This window comes from Copadichromis virginalis, linkage group LG17 (genome assembly GCF_057382275.1).
Source record: "Copadichromis virginalis isolate Kocher_CV1m ecotype Utaka linkage group LG17, C_Virginalis_male_GT1.1, whole genome shotgun sequence".
NCBI classification, from domain to species: Eukaryota; Metazoa; Chordata; class Actinopteri; order Cichliformes; family Cichlidae; genus Copadichromis; species Copadichromis virginalis.
The window spans coordinates 37,563,162-37,590,931 of record NC_140634.1 but is presented as its reverse complement, the minus strand read 5'-3'; the positions used below and the strand labels follow the sequence as shown (position 1 = coordinate 37,590,931).

At 42.4% G+C, this 27,770-nt stretch overlaps 3 protein-coding genes across 3 annotated transcripts in view; 1 reads left to right on the top strand and 2 right to left on the bottom strand.

Moving 5' to 3' along the window:
• Positions 1-439: 439 nt before the first annotated feature.
• Positions 440-14,383, bottom strand: LOC146689879 (DENN domain-containing protein 11-like). The gene is made up of 9 exons (XM_085437688.1): positions 13,645-14,383; positions 9,078-9,177; positions 8,707-8,865; positions 3,780-3,936; positions 3,550-3,688; positions 3,108-3,239; positions 2,816-2,966; positions 2,117-2,185; positions 440-1,838 (listed from the first exon to the last, which is right to left on the bottom strand). Exons 1-9 carry the CDS (start codon positions 14,030-14,032, stop codon positions 1,643-1,645), a joined length of 1,491 nt encoding a protein of 496 aa, XP_085293814.1. The 5' UTR covers positions 14,033-14,383; the 3' UTR covers positions 440-1,642.
• A 264-nt stretch (positions 14,384-14,647) lies between these two features.
• arl1 (ADP-ribosylation factor-like 1) lies at positions 14,648-21,085 on the top strand. Its single transcript, XM_085437689.1, has 6 exons — positions 14,648-14,754; positions 16,333-16,470; positions 19,062-19,143; positions 19,524-19,635; positions 19,809-19,987; positions 20,080-21,085. Exons 1-6 carry the CDS (start codon positions 14,751-14,753, stop codon positions 20,108-20,110), a joined length of 546 nt encoding a protein of 181 aa, XP_085293815.1. The 5' UTR covers positions 14,648-14,750; the 3' UTR covers positions 20,111-21,085.
• The window catches only part of utp20 (UTP20 small subunit processome component), a 25,276-nt gene continuing 18,304 nt past the window's right edge, over positions 20,799-27,770 (bottom strand). The window contains exons 45-61 of the mRNA XM_085437681.1: positions 27,533-27,700; positions 26,277-26,443; positions 25,992-26,139; positions 25,768-25,884; positions 25,507-25,677; positions 25,298-25,429; positions 25,083-25,193; positions 24,849-24,998; positions 24,536-24,718; positions 23,255-23,386; positions 23,036-23,168; positions 22,768-22,949; positions 22,587-22,658; positions 22,197-22,478; positions 21,971-22,097; positions 21,721-21,866; positions 20,799-21,631 (exon numbers count right to left, since the gene is read on the bottom strand). Coding sequence (XP_085293807.1) covers positions 21,476-21,631; positions 21,721-21,866; positions 21,971-22,097; positions 22,197-22,478; positions 22,587-22,658; positions 22,768-22,949; positions 23,036-23,168; positions 23,255-23,386; positions 24,536-24,718; positions 24,849-24,998; positions 25,083-25,193; positions 25,298-25,429; positions 25,507-25,677; positions 25,768-25,884; positions 25,992-26,139; positions 26,277-26,443; positions 27,533-27,700 — 2,577 coding nt within the window. The 3' untranslated portion in view covers positions 20,799-21,475. The remainder of the gene's footprint in view (positions 21,632-21,720; positions 21,867-21,970; positions 22,098-22,196; positions 22,479-22,586; positions 22,659-22,767; positions 22,950-23,035; positions 23,169-23,254; positions 23,387-24,535; positions 24,719-24,848; positions 24,999-25,082; positions 25,194-25,297; positions 25,430-25,506; positions 25,678-25,767; positions 25,885-25,991; positions 26,140-26,276; positions 26,444-27,532; positions 27,701-27,770) is intronic.

Genomic DNA, 27,770 nt, shown 5'->3' with positions numbered 1-27,770 from the left:
TGTGCAGCTTACAAAACAGCTCTACAAACTTTGCTGCTAGCTGGTGCCGTGGTCCTATCTGCTAAAAGAGCTAACTCATGCTATTTTAGCAGTGAGCTTTTGAAGACACAGGAACTCTTAAAAAAACCAAAAAAAAAAAAACCTGAACAAACAAATGTATAATTATAAAAAATGCATTAGTGTTTTAAATAAAGTGAACCTATATTCTCATTTCCAGCTAAATGGTTCAGCTCTAGGACTAGGATGTACTTGAAGGATCCTTGCTCAACTTATAAGGGGCCTTGGTGTAGCCCTTGAGTTCATCCTGTGTTTGAAGTTTTAGCTCACTTTCACCTTCTCTTCTGATTGGCTGCCCCTCCGGACAGCAAGTGGGTGGGGCATCTGCTACCATATTAGGAATATCCTCTCTTACTGACATCATACAGAGCCAGGATCAGTCTAAGACCTGAGCTTTTGTTTAAAGCGATTTTTTTTTTTTTTTTGCACGTACACTGACCTCAGTATTTCACAGTATCATCTTCTTTCGGTTGCTCTCTATAGGAGTCGCCACAGCGAATCGTCTGCCTCCATTTCACCCTATCTCTAGCATCCTCTTGTCACAACAACCCTCTGCATCAATCTTCTTTGTCTCCTTCTTTTCCTCCTGCCAGCAAGCTCCATACTCAGCATCCAGAAAAGGAGGCAATAAAAAGCTAAAGCACTCACCCCCTGACTTGCTGGAGGTGAAAATATATAGTGAGTTCATTCTCTTCCTTACTTTCTCTTGACACTGGAGATGGTAAATTAAAATGAAAAATGAAAGAGACTTTGGGTGCCAACAAGCCATTTCAAAACTCCTCTGTGTGCATGGAGACAAATGATCTGTAGTCTTAGCTTTGCCTGGGAGATGTCAATGAAATTACTCAGCAACATCTTCCATTAGCTGCTTTAAATGCCACTTAAACGCTTATGCTTACGGACTTAAGAGGAAGGCAGTTTGACCTGTTAGTGAGGATACAAAAAAGGAGGCCCTGATATCGACAAAGAGGCTTCTTAATTGGATGTTTAAATCCAGCACTTGATACAAGGAGAGCAACAGTGGCCTGAAATTTGGCCCTCCAGACACACATGGACACACGACACAAAGGAAAAATCGATATTTTATACAACAACCCTAACTCTTTTACTTAGATACATTAATTTTCAGTTTGAACAAGTTTGAATAAAAGTTTCCATCTCTCTGTCTTCATCTTCCACTAGATGCCCCAGTTCTGTTTGTTCCAGTTTAGCATCAGTTATATCATCGATCCTGGGTTCGGAGAGGCTTCCTACGGTGTTCAAACGACGCGTTTCTTTCCTCGGCCGAGTTTGAGAAATTCAAACAGTTACTTTATCTCCTCTGTGAAGCTGTGCTGAGTAAAACTAACTACGTTACTTTCGTTTGTACCACAGCAGCTGACTTATTGTTGATCCTGCCAACAGGTTATGAAGGAGCAAAACTACAGCAAACAAAAGAAGCAGGTGGAGATAGAAAACAAAACGAAACAAAAGCTCCAGAGATGTTTCTGGACGCTCAAACTGTCCTGAAGACTCCATGAAGTGCAGCACTCTCAGTTGGCTCGAGGCAAGTCAGCCCACCTTCTAAAACCAGCAGTGGCGACTCTCAGCTGCAGCACAGCTGCTCTGACACCAGCAGGGTGTCGTAGCCGTAGATCTCCAGAAGGTGGAGCAGGAAGAGCCTGTCTCCGTGCGGATCCAGGCCCATGGCCCTCACGCTCTCCTGGGTTACGGTGGGGTCGGGGCTTCCTGCCACCTCGCTCAGCGTCTGGAAAATCCTGTTGTTCTGTTCCAGGAAAAACCTCGGGTAGACCAGGCAGACAAGGCAGACGAGTCAGTCACTGAAATCTGTTCAATCTGTTCTTTTTTCCTCCACTATTCATAACAGTAACTGTGGAGAAATCACAAAATCAGCACAAAACGACCCTCTGTGACACGTAATAGCTACCATGAGGATAATAAAGCAGGCTCACTGCCTGTTCACTGTTCTTTCTCTACAATCTTCATAAGATAGAGCCGTGTCTGCTCCGAGTACTGTAGTTAGTCACTAGACCGATTAAATAAACTGCTCTGTACTCACAGAATAAAGAGATCCTCTTCACTGGACACACAGTCTCCATTCTCCTCCTGGGAGTACAGCAGCATCTGTCTGCACACACACACACAATTTACAGAGGTTCTCATAAGACAAAGTCATCCCAGCGTGCACACATGCAGCTGCTAGCAGTAAAACGAAGGCCAGGCTAGCAGCCCTGTGAGGCTGTATGTAGGCTTAACATGCTAACCCCACCAGCCAGCAGGTCCGAACCACCAACATTAGCACGACTAAATGTATAGAGTTAAATCATAACGCTACAGCTGCAAACTATTTCTCCTGGGTTATCATGTTAACTTTTGCTACATGTAAGTACAGTAGGGGCAGCAGTGGGTCAGTTCTGTGAGCAAAAATGCTGTACGGAGGTCAGAGGTCAGAGGAGAATGTCCAGACTGCTCTGAGCTTACTCAAATACCTGCTGGGCCCAACCAAAGTATGCAGAAGAGCCTCTCTGTGCACACAATTCATTGAACCTTGAAGCAGATCGGCTCCAGCAGCAGAAGACCGCACCGATAGTCACTCCTGTCAGCTTAATGAAGGTATGCCATGAAAAACTAAGGCCGTTCTGAAGCTAAAAGCAAGATTTACCAAGTGAAGAAGAATATTTGTAAAAAAAAAAAAAACCCAAAACAAAACTCAAACTTTTGAGCCTGTTAATGTTTTAAAAAGCAGACTTTAGCCTACCTCTGCTCGGTGAGCTTACGATACTTTTCCCTGTCGGCTGTGCTGAGGCGGAGCAGCGGCTTCAGGCCGTCTCTGTAGGTCTTTACATTCTGGTTATCTACGTACACGTCGTACAGATCCTTCTTCTCCTCAAAGATCTTCTCAGTGGTGCCTAAACATACAAACATGCAGAATCCCTCAAATTTAAGAACATGCTCAGCTCTCCTGGTTACACATCAGCCCGATGAGTCTGTTTTTTTAGTGAGGCTTTTTGTTTTTAACAAACGTCAACTTATTTTGAGCATCTACTTACACGCGACATAGGAAAGCTCGTTCTCCAGGGCGCTGATATCAGCCACATTAACGTAGAAGAAGGGCCGGAACTCGGGCACGGCCACGCCCACCCCGGGGATAGAGATGTTTGCCAGGCAACAGCAGCAGTACACTGACGGGGTGGAGGGAGAAATTAGAGAAATGATGCACGAGTGTGGGGGAGACCGAGAGGAGCAGAGCAGGTAATGTGCGCGTGATGTGTGGGCTAACAAAAGCTGCTACAGCTGGAAAGGAACTGTTTGTCCTGTGATGTGAAATCCCCACACCGTGACAGCTTAGTAAACAACAAAGATTTAATTGGCTGATTCTGTTTTTTAAGGACTTGATTAACATTTCCGGAAAGAAACATTTTTCACTACCTTGCTGAGGACCAGATGACAAGCAATAACAGGGAAGTCAACCTTCATCCAGATGTTTCTCACCTCTGTAGCAGACCACACCCACGGGTGGAGGAGAGAAGATGAGGATGCGTCGGCGGAGAAGAGCCAGTTTCCACAGTACCATGATCTGCTCCCCGAAGAAGCGGATGAAGTGGGACATGCAGCCGGCCGGGTGGGTGATCTGCTCCAAATGTATCCAAGTGAAGAAATATGCATTACTGAAGAACAAATAATCATTTAAGCTGTTTTAGGAATAAAATGGTCCATCCCACCTTCATCTCAGGATGCATGCTGTGGTTGATTGCTGCACTCCAAGCATTGGCTGGTAACGCAGTGACAACAGCGTCTCCACTAGGGGGCAGAAGTGCTCTCTTGTCCTCATAGAAGGCCTCAAGGTGAGAGTAGTGGCCCGGGGACTGAAGCTGGAGCCTAGAGAAAGGTAACAATGGCATCCAAAAAAAAGAAAGAGGTAAAAAAAAACAAAAAAACAGCGGGTTATTAAAAAGAAATGCTCCATATGATCAGTTTAACAGACACCGTCTCAAATCAGTTCACTGCTCTGTGTCTGCACAGATGGTGCTGCTCAGGCCATCAGCTAATTAAGTTAAAACGCAAACACTGTTCATCAGAGCGAGCCGTGATTTCAAAATAAAATGTGGAACACATAACTCTCGCTCATTAGTGCAGCGGTGTTGTTAAACAAATGATCATCTGCAGGGTTTTGTTACACAAATGAATTTCTGTATGGCCCTTAAATCATGCTTTAATGTGGCTCAAATTCCCATCAATATGCGGTGGACTGGACGTCAGTCTGAGGGAAAGAAAATGCTACCAAGAAGTCTCAATAACTAACTTAAAGCTGCCAAATGAAAGCTATTCACAGTTTTTTCAGGACTTACTTTCCAAGTAGTATCAACCTTAGTCTAGCACATCAGGATAAATAGAGCCCAACCGGATTTTTGGAAGCCTGATACTGATACCAATATTTGGTGATTTAAAAGTCTGATATCTTGATATTTTAGACAATATCTTTTTCTTTCACACATGAAAGAAATAAAAGCTATCTAAAAAAAACGTGTTATGTTCAGTGATTTATTAAATTGTTTACCCTGCTCAGATCAGCTGATTATTTAATTTGTAGTGTTGTTGGTGGCAGGAACCTCTGTAAAATGAAGTCACTGCAGAAATGCTAAAATCTGTAATCCCTCAACTGGTAACTTTATCGTGCACTCATCTGGTCTGCATCAGCTAGCTGGTGTTATCTGATAACTTAGCACCTGCCTCAGCTGCAGCAGCCAAAATGATAATGCTGACGTTTACCAGGGGTCGTGGGTAAAGTTAGGGCAACTGCATCCATCTTTTATATACAGTCTATGAGTTTCATTGAGTTTTCACTGATAAACTAGATTGGAACAGCAATGTAATATATTCAGTTTTAACATTAATAAACTGCATTAAACTCTTACTCTGTGCTGCCAAAGCTACCATTCTGTCAAAAAAAGGGGGAAAGTCACGCTAGCTCATTAATTTTTTTCCCAATATGCAGCTTACTCCTCATGGATTTGAGCTAAACTTTAAGTTGATCATGTTTCTTAACTCCTGAACCTCAGAAATGATTTAATATTGTCTTTTTTTCAAATTTTATTTCTTCCAAATTAGAAACTAAAATTACCAAATGCTCCTTTTTGGCCTGATAAATCTTTTTTGTTATTGTTGTTGTAAACCTACTGTGGATCCATTTTCTGTGACTCAACTAGTAAAACAGTAGTTTCAGCAATGAATCTTATTAAAGGCCTCAAAGGTTCATCACACAGGGTAAGTACTTATCAAGTAGCTGTTTGTGCTTAATCTCAAATCAAGGTAGAATTCTAGTCGCTCTGGCTCCACTGTCGGGTTTTACTACAAGATAAAGGGTCACATTTATCACCTGTAAATGTTTTTAATGTGTTTTGTGTTGCAGTGGGAGTTGCTTAGAGTTTTCAGGCTGCAGTTACTCTATGCCAAGACACAATTTCATTCATCACACCTTTCTTTTTTTAGCTTTTCCCTGCAAAACTAATGAGTTCCACAAGCTGCGAGTGCAAAGAGAAAACAAATAACAGAACATGTTTAAAAAAGCAGCGAGATCGAGCGAGCGAGGGGGGAAACTCTTCGCAAATTGCTAAATATCTTAATTGCCTTGTGACCAGCAAGAGAGGCCATTATGTAAGAAACAGATGACTACAATGGCAGCCAGCAGATGGGGAATGTGGTGTGAGCTATGTTGGAATTGGTGAGTAAAGAGCATGACCGCTGCATGACTGGAGGCCAGGAGAGGCCAGAGTGTGGGAACTGTGGAAAGAGGAAGAGAGGACTGTCAGGGAAAGCAGGGAGAAAGAGAGTCCGAGAACAGAGGGAGACGTGTTCGAGGAGCTGCTGAGGAGGAAGTGTGGCACGGCTTGGGATGAGGCACTGGAGTAAAAGGGCCTGTGCACACCACTAGTAACAATAAAGGGAAGTGAAGTGTTGTCTGGAGGAATGTGCTTCTTTTCAGAGAAAACAGGAAGCATGGAAAGTGCGAGCTGTTGCTGTAAGCAAGCCGGTGTCTTCTGTTGCATGTAGAGCTCTCACTTATTTGTATAGAAGAGATCGAGCGATTCTGAGCGGTGGAAGTAAAACGGCGCCGCCGGCTCCTCCACGTTGTCCTTAACCCCAAACTGCTCCCTGTGCAGCTGCTCGACAGCAAACACACCAGTCTGCACCAGGTGTGTCTGTGTGCTAAGGGTGTTCCCACTAGCCAAGTTTGCACACCCACATCAGGCAGAAATTTCTTATGATTACATCTTTTCAGACTTGTTTCAGCACAGAAAGGAAACATGGACACTGAATGCTCACTGTTAAGCTACTGATTTTTTTTTTTGGTGATTAATGAAATAATGATATACAGAAATGATCGTTTAGCCTTTAGTCTCAGTGTCACTGCTCTTCTGCAGCTCCTTACCAAAACTGCACTGTGTGATAACAATGAGAGGTGAACTATAGGCGATAAGACTGTACGGGATACACTGGTGCAGATCACATGACAGAGGATCAACAAGGAAGCCTGGTTCTGTGCCAATTTAGTCTTTGTGCACATGGACTCAGGGTATCTCTGTTCAGAGCATGTTGCACGGCACTCTGCACAACTGCACAGATTAACAGTGAAGAGAGGTGAAAATTAGCACTTCATTGCTGCCAAGCACAAGATTCCATTCCACATACCAAAAATAGCTGTAGAGACACTGATGTTGTCTCTTTGTAGGACACTTAGTGATAATCTTTTTAAACCGTTTGTTATTCTAGTGAGCAAAACTCACTCAGAATTGGCCAAAATCTGCCATTTTCTTAATGCTACATTTGGTTGTGAATAATCATACTGACCCAGGGTGAGTCTAATCTCTAATAAAGACACAATATAACACTAAACATTTATCGATCAATGAATAACTCATTGCAGTTTGTTCAAAGTGGAAGATTTGCTGAATTTATGACTTCTCACTATCTTATCGATTGATCTCAGCACTGAGAGAAACACTGACTTGAAACATGGACATTTAAACATCTGATCTGAGATCAGGACATACTTATTCTCTGGGAGAAGACATGTGGTCTGATCAAAACCTTCTTCTGATATATTTATCCTTTCATTTATCTGGATTATTAACAAGTGACCAAAAAGAACCTACAGTACTGCGTACTCATTTCTTTATAGTTTTTTTAATAGAACAGCTGGTAATAGGTGCAGGAATTTATTGTAACATCCAATCATAACAGGAAATACTTTATATAATACAAATTCTTGATTTAAAGTTAATATTTGGTATGCCCACCTTTATTCTTTAGCCTGAACTCTCTAAGTTAAGCTTTCTTATCATTTGTTTGATTAGTCATCTGGAATTTGAAAATGTTGACACTGACCTTGAGGACATGACTTTCAGATTCCGTTTGTCTGCTGCATTTAGTTTTTAGCCCTGTCACTTCTTCTCCTATCCTTCACTTATCCAGTTTCCCCAGATTTTTTTAAGGACGCATTGCACACAGTGCCATGATATGCCAAATTTTCAGCTAATGACCCTTTGTGATTGACTTAGTTTGCAAACTTATTTCAAGCTTATCTTTGGCATTTTTGTAGATTCAACAAAAAAAAAAAAGTGAACAAAATATGTGTTATGTGACGTGCTGCTGATAACAAAAGTATCTGAAGATGGGTGTTATGCTTAGACAAAACTCTGGTTATTCTGTTTAGATAGTTGAGTAATTAAAAGTGTCAAGTGGCTTTAAAACATTCCCCTGAAACGGATGGGCACAGGGACTAAAAATGAGTTAAAAAGCAGTGAAACTCCAAAGGAAATGTGTTGAAAGACCTTCAGAAACCCTGCAGAACTATTGTTTAAGCAGACATTAAAAAATTACAGGTCTGGCTATTAGGAAGAAAAAAAACAGAGGGGGGGGGGGGGGGGGTCAAGACTTTTAATCAACACTGCATTCAGTCACTACAGGTAATTACATGTTGTGTACAAGTAACATTAATTGAGGTGTACCACAGGGTTCTATTTTAGGTCCTTTTAAATTTTCAAACCAGTTTTCTTAGAGTTCAACTTGAACAGTCGACTAAAACGAAGGTCAACTCTTTTTCATTATAAACAAAAAGTCACTCACTCACTGGCCTTAAACCAGTTCAAAATAGGCATCACATCACATAACTCCAATTTCCACTGTCTTTGAAAAAGTTTCCTTTGCATTTTGTGTCCGTTCGGTAGGGGTTTTATATTTCTCTCAACTGTAGCTTGATGTTCATCTTATTTTGTTGCCATTACTGTTTTTGAAGTATTCTCTATTCAAAATATTATGAAAGCTAGAAAAATACATGCACACTCCTACCAAAGAAAGGGGATAGGTGCCGGGCCAAAAACAGATAGGAAAACAGCCCCCCCTCCCCACCCCCTGCTTGCACACTGCAGGGATAATTACATTGTTAATTCATGTGCACTTTGGGTAAACTTCTGTTGCTTTTAAACATGCAATATAAATAAGAGTGACCCACAATTCCCAAAAATATGCTATTTTCTTTACTAAAAAACTAAAAAGTACACTCAGTTGGTTGGTCTAAATGTTTCGTTGATAGAAAGTCATAGATCTTGATGAGCAGAGCTCTCCATTGTACAAGCTCAGTGCTCTTACCTGACCTGGTGCTCCAGGAAGCTCATGTAGCGGTAGAGCAGGGTGTAGGAGGGAGACAGGATCCCAACCGACTTCATCCTGGCCCCCCTCTCCACCGTGCTCTCCACTGCCATGTTGGCAAAGCAGGCGAGGCCAAAGTAGCAGCCCTTACGGAAGTAGCTGTGGAAAGAGGGGAGAGGGACACAGATGAGGCCGTGAGTCATGAAAAAGCAAAGATGCTGCCAGATGGCTGTTCCTTTTTTTTTTTTTTGTCAGGCAACACTTTCCTCGGCTCTGTCCTGCCAGGATGAGGACATGGGGGTGCATCCTAATACTTAAAATTAGCGACTCGGCTGTGTAAGAGTGTAAGAGACACAGATACTGATCCTTACATGAAGTCTGTGCTGACTCGGTGGGAGCCGCTGGCAATGGCTTTGAACTCCACTCCATCCAGGTCCATGTCTTTGGGCAGACACCACTCCAGCATGTTTCCTATCACACCCAAACAGCACAGAGACAATAATAATGATAAAACTTGAATAAATGGATATAGGCTGATACAGGAACAGACAGTGTGTTTTCAGGAGTCCAACTATATTCCCTGGAATTCATTACTTGTTGGTTGACGCAGCTGAGCAAATATGAGCTGACAGGAGCTGAGAAACCGAAGGTGACTCAGCCAGTGTGCCTTTCAATCTCATCATGAGATCTCTGCGTAAGAGTTTCTGCTGAAATATGAGCTGATCAGTGCTTAATATGAAGTTGCTGGTGTCTGTCATCCACGAAGAAAAGATGCTTTACCGACAGCTGGTAGTGACTTCAAGTGTTTAACTTTGACTCTCATGCAGTGCTAGGTGTATGGACCAGATGTTACTCATGGGTCTTGCTAAGAATGGAAAGTCAAAGTAATTTTACAAACATCTGGTTTTGCTTTGATCTATGATCTATGGGTGTGGATGCACAACTAACATCCGGGAGGAATTATCCTAAAATCCAAATTTTGTCTAAACATTCTCACAGCATCCTACAGCATTATTATAGGTGGAATAACAAAATCCCTGTACACTGAGCCTGGGTGTGCCTGAGGTTTGTTCCTGTTAAAAGGGAGTTTTTCCTTCCCACTGTTGCCAAGTGCTTGCTCATAGGGGGTCGTCTGAGTGCCTAAAGCTGCTATAAAGCAGCTTGAGACACCTGTTGCAGTAATTTGATGCTATATGACTAAAATTGAATTATATTGAATTCTGTCTAGGACCTGGTGCACCTTAGGACACTTACACTTTCCAGGAACACATTTGCCCAAATAACGCATCCACATACCAGATACAAATACGAGAGAAGTTACTCAGCAATGAAAATCACGAACACTTGCCCACAACGACAATACAGCGATTCTGTGATGCTCAATATATTGCATGATAATCTAAATCAAATTTCATAAGCATATTTGCGATAAACTGCTTTATTTACTAACATGAGCACATATGAGCTCAGGGACTGAACCTTCAAGTACAAACTAATGATGATTTTTTTTTCATGTGTCCATCTGCCTCTGTGTTATTATGTTTCATTTCGATGTAAGGAATGAGTCATAAAACGGCGCTTCATCTCGTATCTGACATCAAATGCTGTGTATCAGAAAACAACCTTGATGAAGAACTCGTGTTATATAACTTCAGTTCAGTGCCTTTTCTAAAAAAACATTATAAAGTATTAAAATTCGATATTTGCAGAGTACCACAAGATCCAGAGGACACATATATTTCTATAACTTAAGGAGGAGAAATATATGTATTTATTCACCATGTTGTTTGTCTGTATACGTGTTATTATTTTCCAATTATAACGGTATATCAGTTCAAGTAATTAGCTCTACTTTGCTGTTCCTCACTGTCTGCCATTTTTCCATTATTAACCTTTTTATCCAGTACAATTTTTTTCACTTCAGTTCCCTTCGCTCTCATTCATCTGATAAGTGCTGCCAATGGGAGTCACGCCGAAGTGAGTCTGCCCACATAGCAAGCAGGTCTGGCCCGGATCTGGTATCAAGCCGGCACTGCTGGCTGACTTCTGGCATGATAAGACGTATGTGGTGGATCAATCTCTGGCTCCTCTAGTCTGCATGTCAAGAGTATGAATGTAGTCAGGAAGAACTCAGTTTAGAGAAAGTGTGTGATTGGGTAAATGTGGCATGTTGTATAGAGCACTTTGAGTAATCAGGGAGACTAGAAGCACTATATAAGAATCAGTCCATTCATTGTGTGAACAGAGTTTTGTCATGTTACTTTTGCACTGTTTTGCATGTTCTGGCACATGTTGTTTTTACATGGCTTGATTAAGGTACACATTAGGCTGACATCTGGGACCAGAGCTGAAACTATTCTGAGCCGGCACAGGGCCAGCAGCAGTGTGTCTACAACTGGCCCGTGGCTGCACACAACTTAGACATGGCCCACATACCACAAAGAATGACGGCCCTTTGGTGACCCAGATCAGGTTTGCCAGAGTAGTCCACATATGGGCCAGCACAGGACCACCAGTTTGTCTGCAACTGGCCTTGTGCTGGCCCATGTGTGGGCCCCATCTGTCAAACCAGATCTGGGCCACCAAAGGGCCGTCATTCTTCGCAGTATGTGGGCCATGTGTAAGCACACTGTGTGGGGCCAGATCCGGGCCATACCAGGTGGTAGGTCAAACCAGCATGGGGAATCCTTTAGTTTCACTGGTGTAGTGTATAGATAGCTGTGTCACAAGAAAATATATATACACATCGATATTCTAACAATGTTACAGTAATGTGCATAGAAGCTTTAAGAAAGAAATCATGGTAAATAATCATAATAACTCCCCCAGTAACTTTGCTTTGTTTGATATGTGATGAATAATGAATAACACTCAAAATATGAGTAATGACAAAAATAAATATATTCACTGTAAGTAACTGTATATGTATGTGTAAATAATTTCATCTTACAAATAATGATTTTGATTATTTCATATAAAAATGTCTGTGAAGGTTCTCAGTCATCCAGGTCATCATAGTCTAAGGAGCTTGCAAAGAAAAGCGTCTGGACTTCTTTAAGTTGTTTGAAGACGTTTCACCTCTCATCCGAGAAGCTTCTTCAGTTCTAAGGTCAAATGGTGGGGAGTCCCAGATTTAAACCTAGTGGGAGAATATCTCCCCACAGAGGGATAAAAGGACCCCCTGATGATCCTCTAATCGCCTGAACCAAGGTGTGAAACTGGGTGTGGGTCCCAATCAGTGGTGCATGCTGTACAGTGCAGCGAGGAATGCCCAGACCTCTACATTGGAGAGACCAAACAGCCACTTCACAAGCGTATGGCACAACACAGAAGAGCCACCTCCACAGGACAAGACTCAGCAGTCCATCTGCATCTTAAGGATAAAGGTCACTCTTTCGAGGATGCCAATGTTCACATTTTGGACAGAGAGGACAGATGGTTTGAAAAAGGAGTGAAAGAAGCCATCTATGTCCAGTGTGAGCGACCATCTTTGAACAGAGACGGTGGTTTACGACACCAATTGTCTGCCATCTATAATCCAGTTTTGAGTTCCCTCCCCAGATGCCTTAACGCCCACTCACATCCAGGGCCATCTGACCTCAGGAATTCGCATGATAAGGTGGGGCCAGGTTTCACAATGAGCTCACCCGAAACCCTGGCTGATTGGGACCCACACCCAGTTTCACACCTTGGCTCAGGCGATTAGAGGATCATCAGGGGGTCCTTTTGTCCCTCTGTGGGGGGATACTCCCACTAGGTTTAAATCTGGGACTCTCCACCATTTGACCTTAGAACTGAAGAAGCTTCTCGGATGAGAGGTGAAACGTCTTCAAGCAACTTAAAGAAGTCCAGACGCTTTTCTTTGCAAGCTCCTTTGACTTCATATAAAAATATTTGCCATTATATTATGTTGTGACAACTCTACCATTATAAGACACTATACTTCTATATTGATGCATCCTTCCTTTATAAACATATCTGGGTGGCGTTCGACTTAGAAGGGCACTGATGTTTCTAAGTGGTGGTTAAAGAAGAATTTGTCCAATGTGCCGCTGCTCGTTTGATCTGGTTTTCTTTTAAAATCCTACAAATGAACATCTTTTGTGTCATCCTGTTTTTATCATACCACAGACTAGACTCCTTAACAGAATGATGTAACTGGAAATTATATTGTGGAGATAAAAATGTCAGCCTAGCTTTATCACGTGGTTCCAGCAATAAGCAAGCATGTGGGATCGGGTCATGAGTGGCCTGGAAGTCCACGGTAACACTGATGAGTGGGAACTGATTCAGCTTCAGCTTATCTGGTAGCTTGCTGGTTTCTAATTGAGGTCTTTCAGTGAAGCCCCTGTAACACAGGTACTTATGATTCTTTTCGTCAAATCTAGAAAATAAAACTGCTCATCACACCATGCTCCTGGTCTTCACTCAACCAGACACCGCAAAATCATAAAGTGGCCAGCTCCACCCTGTAGGGAATATCCTGCACTGCATGCCTCCAAAGCATCATCATGAAGCCTTAAATCCAGTGAATCGTAACCTGATCTCCTGCCTCCTAAGTAACTGTTTCATAGTGGGTTCGCCCCTGTCTTTAACATATCTGTCATTAAAAATGTATGGCTCTACTGTGCATAAAGCACCAGCTGATTGATTTTCTACCACAGCACTCTTCCTGACATTTTGTCATGGCTTATTCTGCCACTAGGCTTGCAGAAGATGTCGTGCCTTTAGATAATGTCTCCAAACTACTGTTGCAGGTCAGAAAAAGCCACACCTGTGGTGGTCTGCAGACTTGGTCATTCTGAGCGTCAGACACAACAGCTGCATCTGTTTATTCTGACCTGTCTATAAGCTGATCATTGCCCTTCTTTTAAAGCCTGCCTGTATTTGTTTTTATAAGGTTAAATAAATTCCATATAAGTACATTTGATGTCCCACCTGATCTGGTATTGAATGTAACCACAAACACCGACACTATCTGGTCCTTTTCCTCCCATTTCACCATCCTGTCTTCTAGCGACACCTCTCTCGGTCCTGTATCCGAGAGATGCTCCTCCTTGTCGGGTGGCAGCGCTTCGTCTGTACCCGCCAGATCGCTGGAGGTCGCGGGCGGGGCGCTGCAGCCGTCTGCGTTGGAGACAGACCTGCTGGCAATGGGACCCCCTGGTCCGCTGCTCCACCCAAACCCGGGCGCGGAGCATCCTAAGGCACGGCTGTTGGAGGGACTCGACAGTCGTTCCTTCGTCGGAGAAGTACCTCCGGTCTTCTCCGCGGACGGAACCTCTTCCCAGTCTAGCAAAGGGGCTCGGTCCGACCGCTCCACCATCCTGGCGGTCCCGTCTCAGTCTCACCGCGGATTTGTAAATGATGTCTCAGCCGACAGTGACCAGGTCCATTCGTGGATAACTAGAACTCAGAGCAATTTCTTCACAGCGAAGTTACTCCTAATTCATAACGGCTATTCATAACGGCTGCATCTCGTTTTAAATAAACATTACGTATTAGCAGCTTGAAAGCCTAGCTTTAAAATCTTTCCAGTATCTGGTGATCATAAATTTGATGCTGTTCAGAGAGGGCAACTCCTTCGTCTAATGCGAGTTGCGTTCAAAACTCTTCGCAATTTTATTTGTCACATTCCCTTGGCTGAGACTGGCTTCAAAACAGTTAGGAACGCGACTGCTTTTTGTCTTCTTGAATGTAGCCTGCGCTTTAACGTCTTCTTTTCGCGTGCCGCACTTTCGATCACTACGATTATATTTTTATAAAGCAGCGTAGCCAATACGACACATTTTATAGTAATATTTTTTTTATAAACGGTCAAATTATTAATTTATTAGCCAGAGTTACTGAAGTTTGCTCCATTTGTCGCGATTTCTTTATTTTATATTTTATTAGCGCTTTTGTGTGTGACGAATGTTGCTAAGCAAACTCCAAGCGACAAGTTGGTGACGTCGTTCAGCGACACGTCAACCACACGGAAGAAGATCCGCATCCTGTGAAATCTGGCACTTTAGTGTGGAAATAAGGACCCTGGCTTTATCAAAATGGGTGAGTATTTTCACAATTGCTCAGCAAAACGTGATTTTGTGTAGTTACATGTAATCTTCGTGTGTATTAATGATTATATCCCGGTATATCCCTGTTTGTTTGTTTAATTTAATGTGCGAGTGTAGCCAGTTAGCTTGCCTGCCAAAATTAGCAACTTACAGTGAATATGTTTTGCTCTTTATTAACAGCATGTTGTTAATATTCCCCGACCAAACAGTTCTGTTGTAATTAAAACATGAACATACTGGCATTGATCATGAATGATGACATGCATTTTATTTTCTGCTAATACCAAAACTCCATAACACTGTGTGTAGCTAAGCTAACTGCAGTTTGCCTGGTTGACAGTGACAGTAAATCGGTTAGTAGCTTCCATGGAAATCAGGAAGAGAGTAAAGAACTACAAGCCTAAATGTATTCGGCATATTCGCCTTTTTGGTCACTTCTGCTTGTCAAATCAAATCAATTTTATATTTATAACACCGAATCACAACAACAGTTGTCTCAAGGCGCTTACGATAAATTAAAACCAATAGAAATTGCTTTTATTTTATAATTTACACAGCTTTTTAACTTTGGTGGGAAAAATCATAAATTATATACATTTTCATAAAGATTTTAAGAACTGAAGCAGTGGAATCTCTCGCACAGGGCATCATACATTTTCACCTACTTAAAAGTGAAAAGCAAAGACTTGCGTCCATTGTTGGGGGCTGTATAGTATTTGGTATTCTGTACCTGTTTGGTCATTTATGGTTGTGATAAAAAGGCATGATTTTATCTGTCCAATTATGTCTTTGCGTTAAAGCATCTGCAGCTAAGCTCCCACGTGTTCAGTATACCTACAGTATGTAGTATGTGTGTGTATTATCATTAATACACTCTGCAATTAATCTCGGGCTTTGCTAACTGCTAGCTTGGTCTCTGTCGATGAAGATTTTTATTTTGGCCGGTGTTGTGCCAAAAAGTGATCGTCTGTCAAAAAATGATTAAATAACATTACAATTAGATAAATAACTATGTTAAACATATGTCAAATTTATCCATAGCCATGAGTGAAGTTAAGTTACAAGGGAGAAGCTGCAATCACTTTCTGGCAAAGTGATTTTTATATATCCTTTATTTACCCAGTTAAAAACTATCATTGACATTGAAATTGTCTCCTTTAAGAAGGATATGGATAAAGGGGTAGGAGAAATTGCAACAAATATAACATAAAATTTGTATAAAGATATTTGAAGTGGCTAAAAAGGTCTGGATCGGTTATAATGTGGGTACAATGTCACAAAGTCATAAAGATACTTTCGAGTTAATTTCTCTGTTTTTCATAAAACCCCATATAAATCCTGTTGACTACAATCTTTTAACCAATGCAAGCAGAGACATTACACATTTAAAAAAAACACATAAACATCGGAAATGACTTTTTGGCGCAACACCAGCACTCTGTCAATGTTAAAAAAGAAAAAGCAATACTACCCCTAAAAGTCCAAGGGAACTAGGTGTTTGATGAAAAGTAAATATTTCTGCACATTCATCCTTTTTTCTCACTACTCCTTTCTTTTTCTTCTTCTTCAGGTGGTTTCTTCTCTAGTCTCTTCTCTGGCCTGTTTGGCACCAGGGAGATGAGGATTTTGATCCTGGGTTTGGACGGTGCCGGGAAAACCACAATTCTGTACAGACTGCAGGTTGGAGAGGTGGTGACCACAATTCCCAGTACGTATTTGTTTTGTCTGTATCTCGATTGCACATTTAGTGGCTCCATAGTGTAGGGGTTAACGTATTCACCTTAGAGATTCTAGACTGATATCAAGAGGGGAGTCAAACCCAGCTTCAAGGGAGTCACAAGCTAGTGTTCTCCTGTGGTATTCCCAAGCCTGGGAGGCATCCATCATTAAATCTGCCATATACAATGTGGGTCTCCATGTATAGATTTGCTATAGTGACGCCTTTGAAAAAAGGGAGCAGCTGAATGTCTTTATGCCTTCATTTTCCTGCTGTGTCAAGTTCAACTTTAAATTTTCACACTCGTGTGCCTGACGTTCAGGAGCTCCAAACTCCTGCTGTTTTTCTGCTTCGAGAAATATTTGTATAAGCAATACCACACCCCCTCCCCTCCTCCCACATTCCAGTAATTCAAAGTGAAAAAAAGCTACCGATATTGTTATTGTGAAGAAAAATGCTGCAGTGCCTGTTCCACCTGTACCCGTATGAGACATGCTCCACCAGCGCGGTGCTGATGCAGAGCCTGTTCTGCCTTGGTGTCTTTTGAAAGCCAGCCAATATTTTGACAGGTTTGCCAATGATTTGTACATGGCATTACTTGCACAAGTAGCTTTGATATCCATGTGAGATGAATCATGCAGCAAAGAACTGTGCCACTGACTTTGGGCCCAGCAATTATGTGGTACGCTGTGCTGGTGGAAATACATAAACCGTTTTATGATTGGTCACCTCTACTGTGATTTTGGAACAGTGGTGAGATATTATAGGTGGATTTAACTGTTACATGAAGTGCCTCCCTGTAGGGCTGACACAAACGATTATTTTGATAGTCGACTAGTCACCGATTATTTTTGCGATTAGTCGACTAATCAGATCATGCATCCATTGGACGGAAAATGTACAGCTTATTGCACCAGCAGCATCTGCTCTTATATAACTATCATTAGCTTACAGCTTTAAGTGTTTCATTTGTACGTGCTTTGTCTTTAGGGGCCACCGCATATATTTATATATAAACATATAAATAAAACCACTTTTTTTTTACATTAGTAATTCCTTTTGTGCATAATTTTATATTGTTGTTAATAATAAATTAATTAAAGCAACAAAACAACCTGAAGAGCCGGTTCGGAGCCGAAAGAGCCGGTTCTCTAAAAAGAGCCGGAAATCCCATCACTACTGAGCAGGGCCGCGCTATGAATTCTGGGACACTGCTTCTTCTTCTTCTTCTTCTTCGGGGTTTAACGGGAGCTGGCATCCTTGTACGTGCAGTGCTGCCATCTTCTGTTTCAGTCCGTTATTACACTCTTAAATCCTGCTACTTATTCCTGCGTCTTTTGTGATCTTACAAAGCTTCAAACGATGCGTCGACTATTAAATCAGTCGTCGACGATTTTAATAGTCGACGTAATCGTGACTAGTCGACTACCTCCCTGCTAAGATAACCCAGCATCTCCAGCACAGATGACCTGATCCACAGCCAGATAAAATTAGTGCATTTGGCAAAGAATGGCCTGACTGATTTCCATGGCTCAGGTTTTATGTTGGCGAATGATAAGAAAATGTAATGTGGTTCAGTGAGAGAAAAAGAGAGAACCAGTGTAATTCGTGTAATATGCCTTTAATCAACTGCCAGACAGTGGGAGTTATCAGAGTTTGACACATCAAAGGCCAGCGAGCCGAGCAAACTAACGAAGCACTCTGACCCCAAACATCCCTTCTGTGAGAAACCTGTTTTATGCAATCACAGCGGATTTGACTTGGCATCATGTCAGATGACATGGAAGCTACTGTAAGTAGATATGAATACAGGTTTGGGGTTTTTTTGTTGCAATTTTTGCACATTGCACTTTATGTAGTCCTGTGTTGATTGTCTGTTATATGTAGCACCGTGGTCTTGTCTTGGAGGAATGTTGTCTTGTTTCACTGTGTACTGCACATGGCTGGAGTGACAATAAAGCCTCTTGACTTGAGTTGAGTTGAGTTGTGGCTGGGACAGAAAAGGTTTAAATGTATTGCTATGGAGACAGAGGTGTCTGTATAAACCAATCGAGAGCAACACCATAAATATCCAAAAATGTTCAGCTGACCTCGAGACTGGTTTTAATCAGATTTTGGTTAATTTAGTTTTAAGAACTCAAACTATCTTCTGTGTGTGAAGTTCACTTCACAGGTTGTTTACATTTTTAGTAGTTCTTAATCACAGTTCCACCCAAACTTCCCTCAAAGCCATGTTGCGTCAGTGAGTGAGAATCTTTTTATTTCTTTTTTTGTAAGATACCTGACTTATTTAGCTGTTATTTAAAGATAAGGGTATTTTGTTGTTTCCCATAACAAACAGGAAACCGTTGGATAAAACATTACAATAAAAACCCTTTAATACACCTGAAGTGATTGGAGCTACTCAGCTGCTTTCACATATTTCTTTTCCTAAATAAAGTGTTTTAATATTGAGCCTTATTTGTCTTTCTATGTCATCTTTAAACTGCACCACAAATATCTTTGCAGTATGCATTTTCTCCTCATCTCGTTATTATAGTGCATAACTTGATTATATGAATAATATTTTCTTTTGTCGGCAGCAATTGGTTTCAACGTTGAGACGGTCACGTACAAGAACCTGAAGTTCCAGGTGTGGGATCTGGGAGGACAGACGAGTATCAGGTAGGTGGTGCTGTGAAAATGCAAGAAAACAGCCTCCTGTGGATTTGTTAAGAGTAGAGAATTGAGGCCTGCGTGTGTTTCTAACTGGAGATTTACATTTTTCTTTTCATTTGAATAAGCAAAACAATTTCATCTTTGGTTGAGACCATACACAGATTACTGCTGTAAGAAGCTGTTGTGTTATTAGCTCGCCATCATTCATTTTCATTATTTTCTCAGTGTTTTCACCTTCCAAAGTGTTTGGTATCTTTGCCTTCATCTTTATTTTTGGATTGTTGCACTCAGTCTCCACCTCTCACTCGCTCTTTGATGGAGTTCCTTCCTCTCATCCTACCTGTCTCCAGTTTATCAGCATTTCTATTTAATTTTCTGCTTCACAGGCCCTACTGGCGCTGTTATTACTCAAACACAGACGCAGTCATCTACGTCGTCGACAGCAGTGACCGTGACAGGATGGGCATCTCGAAGTCTGAACTGGTTGCTATGTTGGAGGTAAGTGTGCTAACTGTCAGCTAGCAGGTGATAATGAACCCAGCAGCTGGAGCTGTAAACGGCTTCCGTCATTTGTTTCCGTTTGTCTGATAATGTGCAGCAGCTGCTTATTGAAAGTTGGAACAAAAAGGTCCACTTTTCACGCTGGAGTTTTGTGACCATGTCTTGTTCAGGAAGAGGAGCTGAAGAAGGCGATCCTTGTGGTGTTTGCAAACAAACAGGACATGGATCAGGCCATGACACCGACCGAGGTGGCCAACGCCCTGGGCCTGCCTGCCCTTAAAGACAGAAAATGGCAGATCTTTAAGACTTCAGCCACCAAAGGCACAGGGCTGGACGAGGCTATGGAGTGGTAGGCTGCTAATCACACAGAGCAATGAGACTAATGGAAGGATATCATTTACGTGTTCTCCTCTGAACTCGGTTTACTCTCACTGCTTGCAGGTTGGTGGATTCCCTGAAGAGTCGGCAGTAAAAGGCTGGCACCTGTTCTGTCAGAAGTCTTGTAATGGACTGCTCCCCATTTCCCTTTTTACATTGGACAGGTGATTGCACTCCTACCCTTCCCCATCACCTTCCCTACATTTGACCCATCTGAAGCCTTTGGCCGAGTCCTCCCCATGCCAAACGCCTCTGAAGCCTGGGACCGAGCAGCAGAGGCTGCAGTAACATGTGGACTGGACACAGACAAATGAAGGTTTGGGAGAACTGTAAGACTGCAGCAATGGATGAGCAACAGTTTAAATGTGGTGTCAACATTTTCCTATATCTTGGCAACACAAAGTGACAGCTGATAACTGTGACATATATAAATAAATGTTGCTAATTTTATTAATACATTTACGGTAGTTTTGAAGTCATCATGGATTAAAAATATTCATTCAGCTTCAGTTTTAAATCCTCTTGAAGGATGCTTTGCAGCCAGACAGCATTTACCATGTGACGAGCACTACAGTCACTGAAAAGATCCAGCAAATATCCACCAGGAGGCAGCGTTTGACCATTAAAGGCACAAACATTACAAGACCCGACAGTCCTGCTCCTGAGAGGGTGAACGTCCACCTCAGTGCAGAATGTTTATAGTACACTGGACTCGCATTGATTTTCCATTCCTCGTTGAAAACAACATTCACTAAATCGCAAAAAAATAATTTTGACTCAGAATGTGGAAGAACACGTTTCTTTGTATCAGCCATCGTCTAGCCAAGTGTTACTGCAGCCTGACCATTTTTTGTACTATATAGCAGGCAGATGGTTTGTCACCAGTTTCTATTTTTCCTTCTGTTGATTTGTTTTAAATAATTTAGGGGTTACGTTTTTGGGTGCAGCTTTGGCATATTAGTCTTTCAGCTACTGAACACTAACTGTATGCTCAAAGTTTTATGGTTGTATCTGCTTGTACAGTGAAACTTATTCTCAGTAAAGTTTGCTTTCAGTGATTGTATCAGCACTGAGACTTGTTTTTTTGCTTTTCATCGAGTGACATTAGACATGACAATAAACAGATGGATCTTTTTTAATTACAAATACATGTACATGTAACTGCACGGGATAGAAATTGGGGCAAAACTGTAGCCTGTTCACAGCAAGAAGATATAAAATAGATTCCAGCTTTGCAATTCACATGAATGAGTGCTGCGCCGTGACGTGTAACAGACGTTAATTCTGGGTTTTTCCACAGCGTCCTTGCTCTGTACACACAGTCAAGCTTCTGTTTGGTCTTTTGTGTTAAGTTGAATCGGAAGCCCACAGGATTCTGGGTATACTCTTATCCATGCTTCCTTTTGAGTCTGTTCTGCATCAGCTGGCCTAGCTTTCATCCCCTCCTAGCGTCCTCGGCTCACTGCACCATGGCCAGGTCTTTGAGCGCGTGGCTTCGCTGCTTCTTGGCTTTATATCCAGGCCGGAGGAACTCGATCTTCCTCTTTTTGGCTTCGATTTTGTTCTTGTGCTTCTTCAGCTTCTTCTTTGCAGCGATGTCTGGGTTTGCGACCGCCTGCAGAGACCGGAGGAGAAATTGTGAGGACGATCGATGGCAAATTAAAGCTGTTTCTCGTGTGTGTCTCATTGCGATGTCTATCATACCTGCATGGCTCTGTGTTGTTTGCGTGCCGCTCGTCTCTGTGAGAATTCCTTCTGGACGGCAGAGAAGGCCAGGGAGAATCTCTCCAGGCCCACATGTTTCTTCATCAGCTCGATGAGCTCCTGAGCAAGGTTCTTCAGTGTGGGATCTGGATCAGAGATTAGGAGACAACAGGGGTCATTCGGTGTATCTAACACTTTTTGTCAGGATGGTTTTTTTTTATTCTTGGCAACACTGGTTCAGAGCAGTTACCCTGGTCTGCGTATGTGCTGTCCAGCTCTCTGTACAGTGGCGTGATTATTGTGGTCAAATACGGGGCGAGCCGTTCTTTCCCCAAGTCCATGGCCATTGCTCCCAGGAACTTAAACACGCACGTTCTCTGAGAGAAATCACAGTGAAGGACAAACAGTGTCACATTACGGGCACTTCAAATCATCACTGGGTTTAAAAAAAACAAGACAAGTGTTTCTAAGTTTACCTTGAGGGGAACTTTGGGAGCATATGCAGCTTCTCTCTTTGCCATCAGAGACAGCTTCTTCATCAGCCACAGCAGGGAAGGAGGCCTGTCTTCTTTGTCATCTTCTTCCTCCTCCTCCTCTTTTCCCTCTTCCTCTCTCTCCTCCTCTTCTTCATCTCCCTCATCACCATTCTCCATTTGCTCATCCTCTCCCTCTTTCTCTTCTTCCTGAGGAGTTATGATTTGGGACTCGGGGGAAATGAGGTAGATCACCTTGCCGACGAACAGCAAGTTCTTGATCACCTGTGGGTGAAGCAGAAGCGCCTCTGTTAGCCAAACACCTGTATGAGCTGATCTTTAAATGTATGAGGTGCAGGAAGGCAGGTGTGTGGCTCGGTGGGGTTTGCGCACCTGCTCTCCTGACGCCGTGTCCAGGTACTTGGACTGCAGCTGATAGCAAAAAGACAGCGCCAACTCTCTCATCTAGATTTCAGAAAACAAAGGGAAAGAAGATTTCATTTAAAATATAAGATGCAGAAATGAAGTCTGCTGCAAGAGGGGAAAAAAACAAAAACAAGCATCTTGGCTCTACCTTCTTATCCAGGTTGCAGGTGATAAAGTCGGTGGCTGCCAACTCTGATGAAGCATCTCCTTCGCCTCTCCAAACGGCGACCAGCTGCTCTGCCCGGTGAGCTGCAAACAGCTGGCCGAAAAGCTGTGAGGCCGTTAGCCACACCCAGCAGTGAGGGTACCGCAGGTGGGCTTCGATGTGACCTAAAATAAGGCAAAGACATGTTTTAATGAGCATGTGCAGAATGCATTTGTCAGTAACGGCGAGGTGATGCATGTGCGCTCTTTACCCCAGATGTTCCGGAGTGTGTCACTAGGCTTGCTGAGCTCCAGGAATCCACAGTGTTTGCTCAGCTTAGTGAGGAGAGTCAGATAACTGAAGAGCAGCCTGTCAGCTCCTTTCTCCTCCTGCTCCTCTTCGATCTGAAAGAGAAGGTTACAAATTAATCATTTATTCTGAACTCACTGCCTTCAATCGCACTTCTGCTCCTCCCTGTGTGATGACTCACATCTTCATAGTTGTCGGGGTCGATCTCCTTCTCCAGCAACGGCAGCAGGTCCTCCAGTCGACGGGAAAATTTCTCCTCCTCCACCTCCACGAACAGGCCGCATATCTGTGCCCCGAGACGCCGCAGGCTGACCTGGGAAGGAGAACATTTCTCAGTTTATACAAGGACAGATTTTGTAATAGGACCTTTAATATATGGAGGGCCAAAACTGCCAAATGTTGAATAAATAAATAATTGACACAAGACATAAGTGCATCAAGTTTGTTTTTCTGTTGAAGAAATGTAATCTTTCATGCAGCTTATTAATTTAATGTCACTATTTCCAAATGTAGCCACTACATGCACAATTAAACAAATTACATCAACCAGTCAGTTATGTAACCATCTCCTAACTGCTTATAGTAAATAAATGTGACCGATGAATGATTTATTGTGGATTTTGGCCCTTCATAAATTTTGACTAGTGCTGTTAGCGTTAATCTCGTTAATAGGACGTTAACGCCATAACCGCATTCACGAGGCAAATCCCCGTTAGCGAGTTAACGCGGATCACCGCATGCGAGGGCTAAATGGGGCGATCCGCGTTAACTCGCTAGCGGGGATTAGCCGCGTTAATAACGCTGACTGCACTAATTTTGACATTACTACACTATAAAATATAAACAAAACGTTAAAAATTATCTATTATAACGGTTCACTTTAACTAAAAAACAAGCAAACTGTAAAACTGTTCCCCTGCAAAAATCTATACAATCACGGGCCACTTTAGGTACACCGGCTCAACTTCTCATTAATTCAAATATCTAATCAGCCAATCACATGGCAGCAACTCCACATATTTGGGGATGTAGTCATGGTCAAGACAACCCGCTGAAATTCAAACTGAGCATGAGAATGGGGAGGAAAGATGATTTAAGTAACGTGGCGTGGTTATTGGTGCGAGAAGGGATGGTTTGAGTATTTCGGAAGCTGCTGGTCACACAACCACCAACAGGGTTTACAGAGAATAATCCGATAAACATAAAACATCCTGTTTCAGGAGAACGGCCAGAGTGCTTTGAACAGATGGGAAGGAAACAGTCACTCATAAAAACACAACCAAAATGCAAAAGAGCATTTCTGAACGCACACGTCTAACAATGAAGCAGATCGGTTACAGCAACTGAAGACCGCAGCGAGGGCCACTCCTCTCAGCTAAGAACTGGAAACTATTCCACCAAGAAATAAAGCACGTATGAAGAGCAAATGAGTTCCAAACCAGTAAAGCGTTTTTGTATGTACCTTTTCTGCATTCAGCCAAGTGCTGACAATGGAGAACAGCGTGTTCTGGTTGTTCGAGTCCAACTGTGTGAGCAGAGTCTTGATGGCCATGGCTGCCATCTTCTTGCACCGCGCCGAGTCATCGTTGACCACAACAAGAGCAAGCGGGGCAAAGAACAGAGCGCTGTGCCCCAAGAGAATTTTCTGAATGGGAGGGAAAGAAAAGAAGAAGCAATGTTTGACAACAGGACCGATGTTGTGAATGTGCAGTGCGGCTGGATTTCATTATCCTGCAGAGTATGCCGTTTCTATTATTTTGTATATTTTTACACACCTGAGGGAAAGTCTGGAAGATGTATGCCAGCATCTCCAGCACTGACTCCCTGCCCGTGTCTTGCTCATAGCGCAGCTGTGCCACCACAAACTCCAGGTGTAGTTTCAGCTTCTTCCCCAGCGGGTAGTCCAGCAGGTACTTCAGATAGATCTGCACCACATAAAAACATCATTTAGAAGCTGCACCTGAGAGTCTGCCAATGAGTCGGTGTGAAAGCAGAAAAGGAGTTTGTACCTGTCGACAGTGGATTCTGATCATAGCGTTGCTGCCAGTAACCGACAACTTGGCCACTTTTTTCATCACCTCCTCCATCTCGGGAACAACGAGCTTCCTGGACAGAATTGCCTGGAGTGTACACACACACACACACACACACACACACACACACACACGTAAGCACACCGCACATTACATTAGAAATGTTTCTGACTACAGCTCCACTGGTTTACCTTGAGCAGACCGAAGGCAGTAGCCTGGCGAGACTGGTCGTAGATGTCCTCCTCGGCGTATCCCAGAAGCACCTGCAGCTGCGTCTCAGAGATGTTGTTGGTTTTCACATTCTTCACCAGAACTGTCATGGCCTAGGAAAAAGAAAACATGTTACCTCATTCTCGATCATCTTTAAACCTCACTTTAAAGAGTACGATGCATTTTATACCTTGAAGCAGTTCTGGACCAGGTGGTAGTTCTCCCCGCGGGCGGCTCCAGCCTTGGAGTAATCCTTCAGCAGGACAAAGAGCTGCTTGGTCAGCTGCCCAGCGTTCTGCTCTACTGCTGGCAGAGGGAACTTTAACAGCCAAGTGAACGCTATCAGAGCCTCTGTGATCACCTGAGAGGGACACAAGCAGAGGTTGATGGAGGTTTATTTAAGCAATCCATGATAAACGAAATAAAAAGATGCCCAGGTAAGTGTTGGTACCTTGACATGCATGGAGTCGAGGCAGGTGAGCAACAAGTGCACAAAAGGATCCAGCATTTCCAGGACTGAGGGATCGGATGATGTCACTTTGGATTTCTTCAAACTCAGGTGGAGCAGCTGAGCATTAGACACGTGCACACATTAACACACATTTATTCCTTCTTGAGATAAAAGTACAGGGTGCCATATTACAGAGATCATTCGTATTGTTGGAGAAAGCGCACCTTGAGGCCGGCATCCACCAGGATGTGCATGTTGGTGCGGCTGCTGACGGGAGCTTTCTGACCTCCTCTCTTTGGAGTGGGAGGCAGGAGCAGACAGCTGGGAGGGGGCAGTCTGGGATCTGGGGGAGGGTTAGCTGATGCTTTGTCCCTACAAGCAAACATGACATAGGCAGGAAATTGGACAAAATATTAGAAATAATTTATTGCACTCTGATATTAGACTGTGTGTGTGTGTGTGTGTGTGTGTGTGTGTGTGTGTGTGTGTGTGTGTGTGTGTGTGTGTACCGGTCTCTTTTTGTTAGAAGTGGCAGGCTCTGGCTGACAAGGCCATGGCTCAGCAGAAGGATGTCTTGCGAAGTCATGCCGCTGTTGACAAGCAGACCTGAGACCAGTCGCCGCAGTACTGCAGCCACCCGATTACACACCTTCAAACTCGATGTAGCCTCCAAGATCTGGTTTGAGAAAAATAAACGTTAGAATAAAAGTTATATACGTGCGTAATATACCCGTCACCAAATTTCACCAAAATTTGTATCGACAACGGCATTTTGTTCGACGTATGAATTTTGTTGTTAATAATTAACAATTTAGTTAAAAATGTTGTTGCTAACGAAAGAAAACATGGACTTAAAAATTAAGAAAGAAATACTATTAAGTAATGTTAAAGACGCTAGCTAGCTAAAACAGCTAACAAAATTTATTTATGTACAAGAGTTATATAAAACGGATGTGTATTAAATATATGGTTATATTTAATTCAATCCAGCAGCTAGTTAGCTAACTACCTAGGTAGCTAACTAGCTGACAATTCAAGTATGTTAGATAGCATTTTTAATGAAGCTAAACTAGCCACACAGTAGGGCTGTTACTTCACTGATGTTAAGAAATGCTTTGCAATTTTTTGTAAACTCCATGTAAGTACTAGCTATGATTATTGTTTATATGTTTTTGTGTTTAAAGTTGTTACTTAATTACTTTGTTACTTAATAACAGATTTTAGAGATTTTAAAAGCTATAAGTTAAAAAGAAGAAAAAGAGCTCAGGTGATTTCATCCCGAAAACATTACTGGAGTGCAGATAAGTTATAACAGAAAACTAATTGTAAAAAAAGTCATTATTAGAGGCCTTCACAAAGGGTATTTAGCTAGGCAGGTAACCTTGTGTTTGTACATTAATCAAAGTCTTAGTAAAGGCAAGAAACATGATTTATGTGATCAGTAGCGCCTGATTGCCAAATATTTCATGTCAATAAGTCTGCTGGAAAGTTTTTAAAAAATTTAACCGAATGTAACCATCTTTATTTTTAGCTTTTTTATAATTATTGATTTTTAAAATATTTTTTTACATTTTATATTTGATAACCTGACAATCAGTCAATAATTCATTATTTGGCACATTTAGATGCATCTTCATCCTGTCAGGGTAATCTTAAAACTGACAAAAAACAAACAAAAAAATCTTGTTGGCCACTTGGAAATATTATCCGCCACTGTGACTGATTACCAATTATCTTCTGTTTCTAAGTTCAAACCCCTCCTCACCTCCTTCAGGGGCAGTATGAGCTTGGTGATGCTCTCCTTGCTGCAGAATTGTGCCAGTAGCTCGTAAGAGTCCATGCTCTTACTGTGGCGGGCCTCCATCAGCTTGGAAACGATACCCTTCACTTCCTTCTCCTCGGCGACCGTCCCAAACAGCTCGTTATTGAAGATCTGGTCAGTGGAGCAACAATAACAGAGAGGAGGAGAGTGTAATAGGGGGACAGAGATTAATATAAACACA

What these genes read in the sequence shown, in the direction of transcription:
- LOC146689879 (XM_085437688.1), bottom strand. Translation starts at nt 14,032, where the DNA reads ATGGTGGAGCGGTCGGACCGAGCCCCTTTGCTAGACTGGGAAGAGGTT. An exon ending in CGTAAGCTCACCGAGCAGAG is followed by an intron (nt 2,186 to 2,815) that starts GTAGGCTAAAGT and finishes GTGTGTGTGCAG; the next exon opens with ACAGATGCTGCTGTACTCCC. An exon ending in GAAGAGGATCTCTTTATTCT is followed by an intron (nt 1,839 to 2,116) that starts GTGAGTACAGAG and finishes GGTCTACCCGAG; the next exon opens with GTTTTTCCTGGAACAGAACA.
- arl1 (XM_085437689.1), top strand. An exon ending in AACTGGTTGCTATGTTGGAG is followed by an intron (nt 19,636 to 19,808) that starts GTAAGTGTGCTA and finishes TGTCTTGTTCAG; the next exon opens with GAAGAGGAGCTGAAGAAGGC. An exon ending in CTGGACGAGGCTATGGAGTG is followed by an intron (nt 19,988 to 20,079) that starts GTAGGCTGCTAA and finishes CACTGCTTGCAG; the next exon opens with GTTGGTGGATTCCCTGAAGA.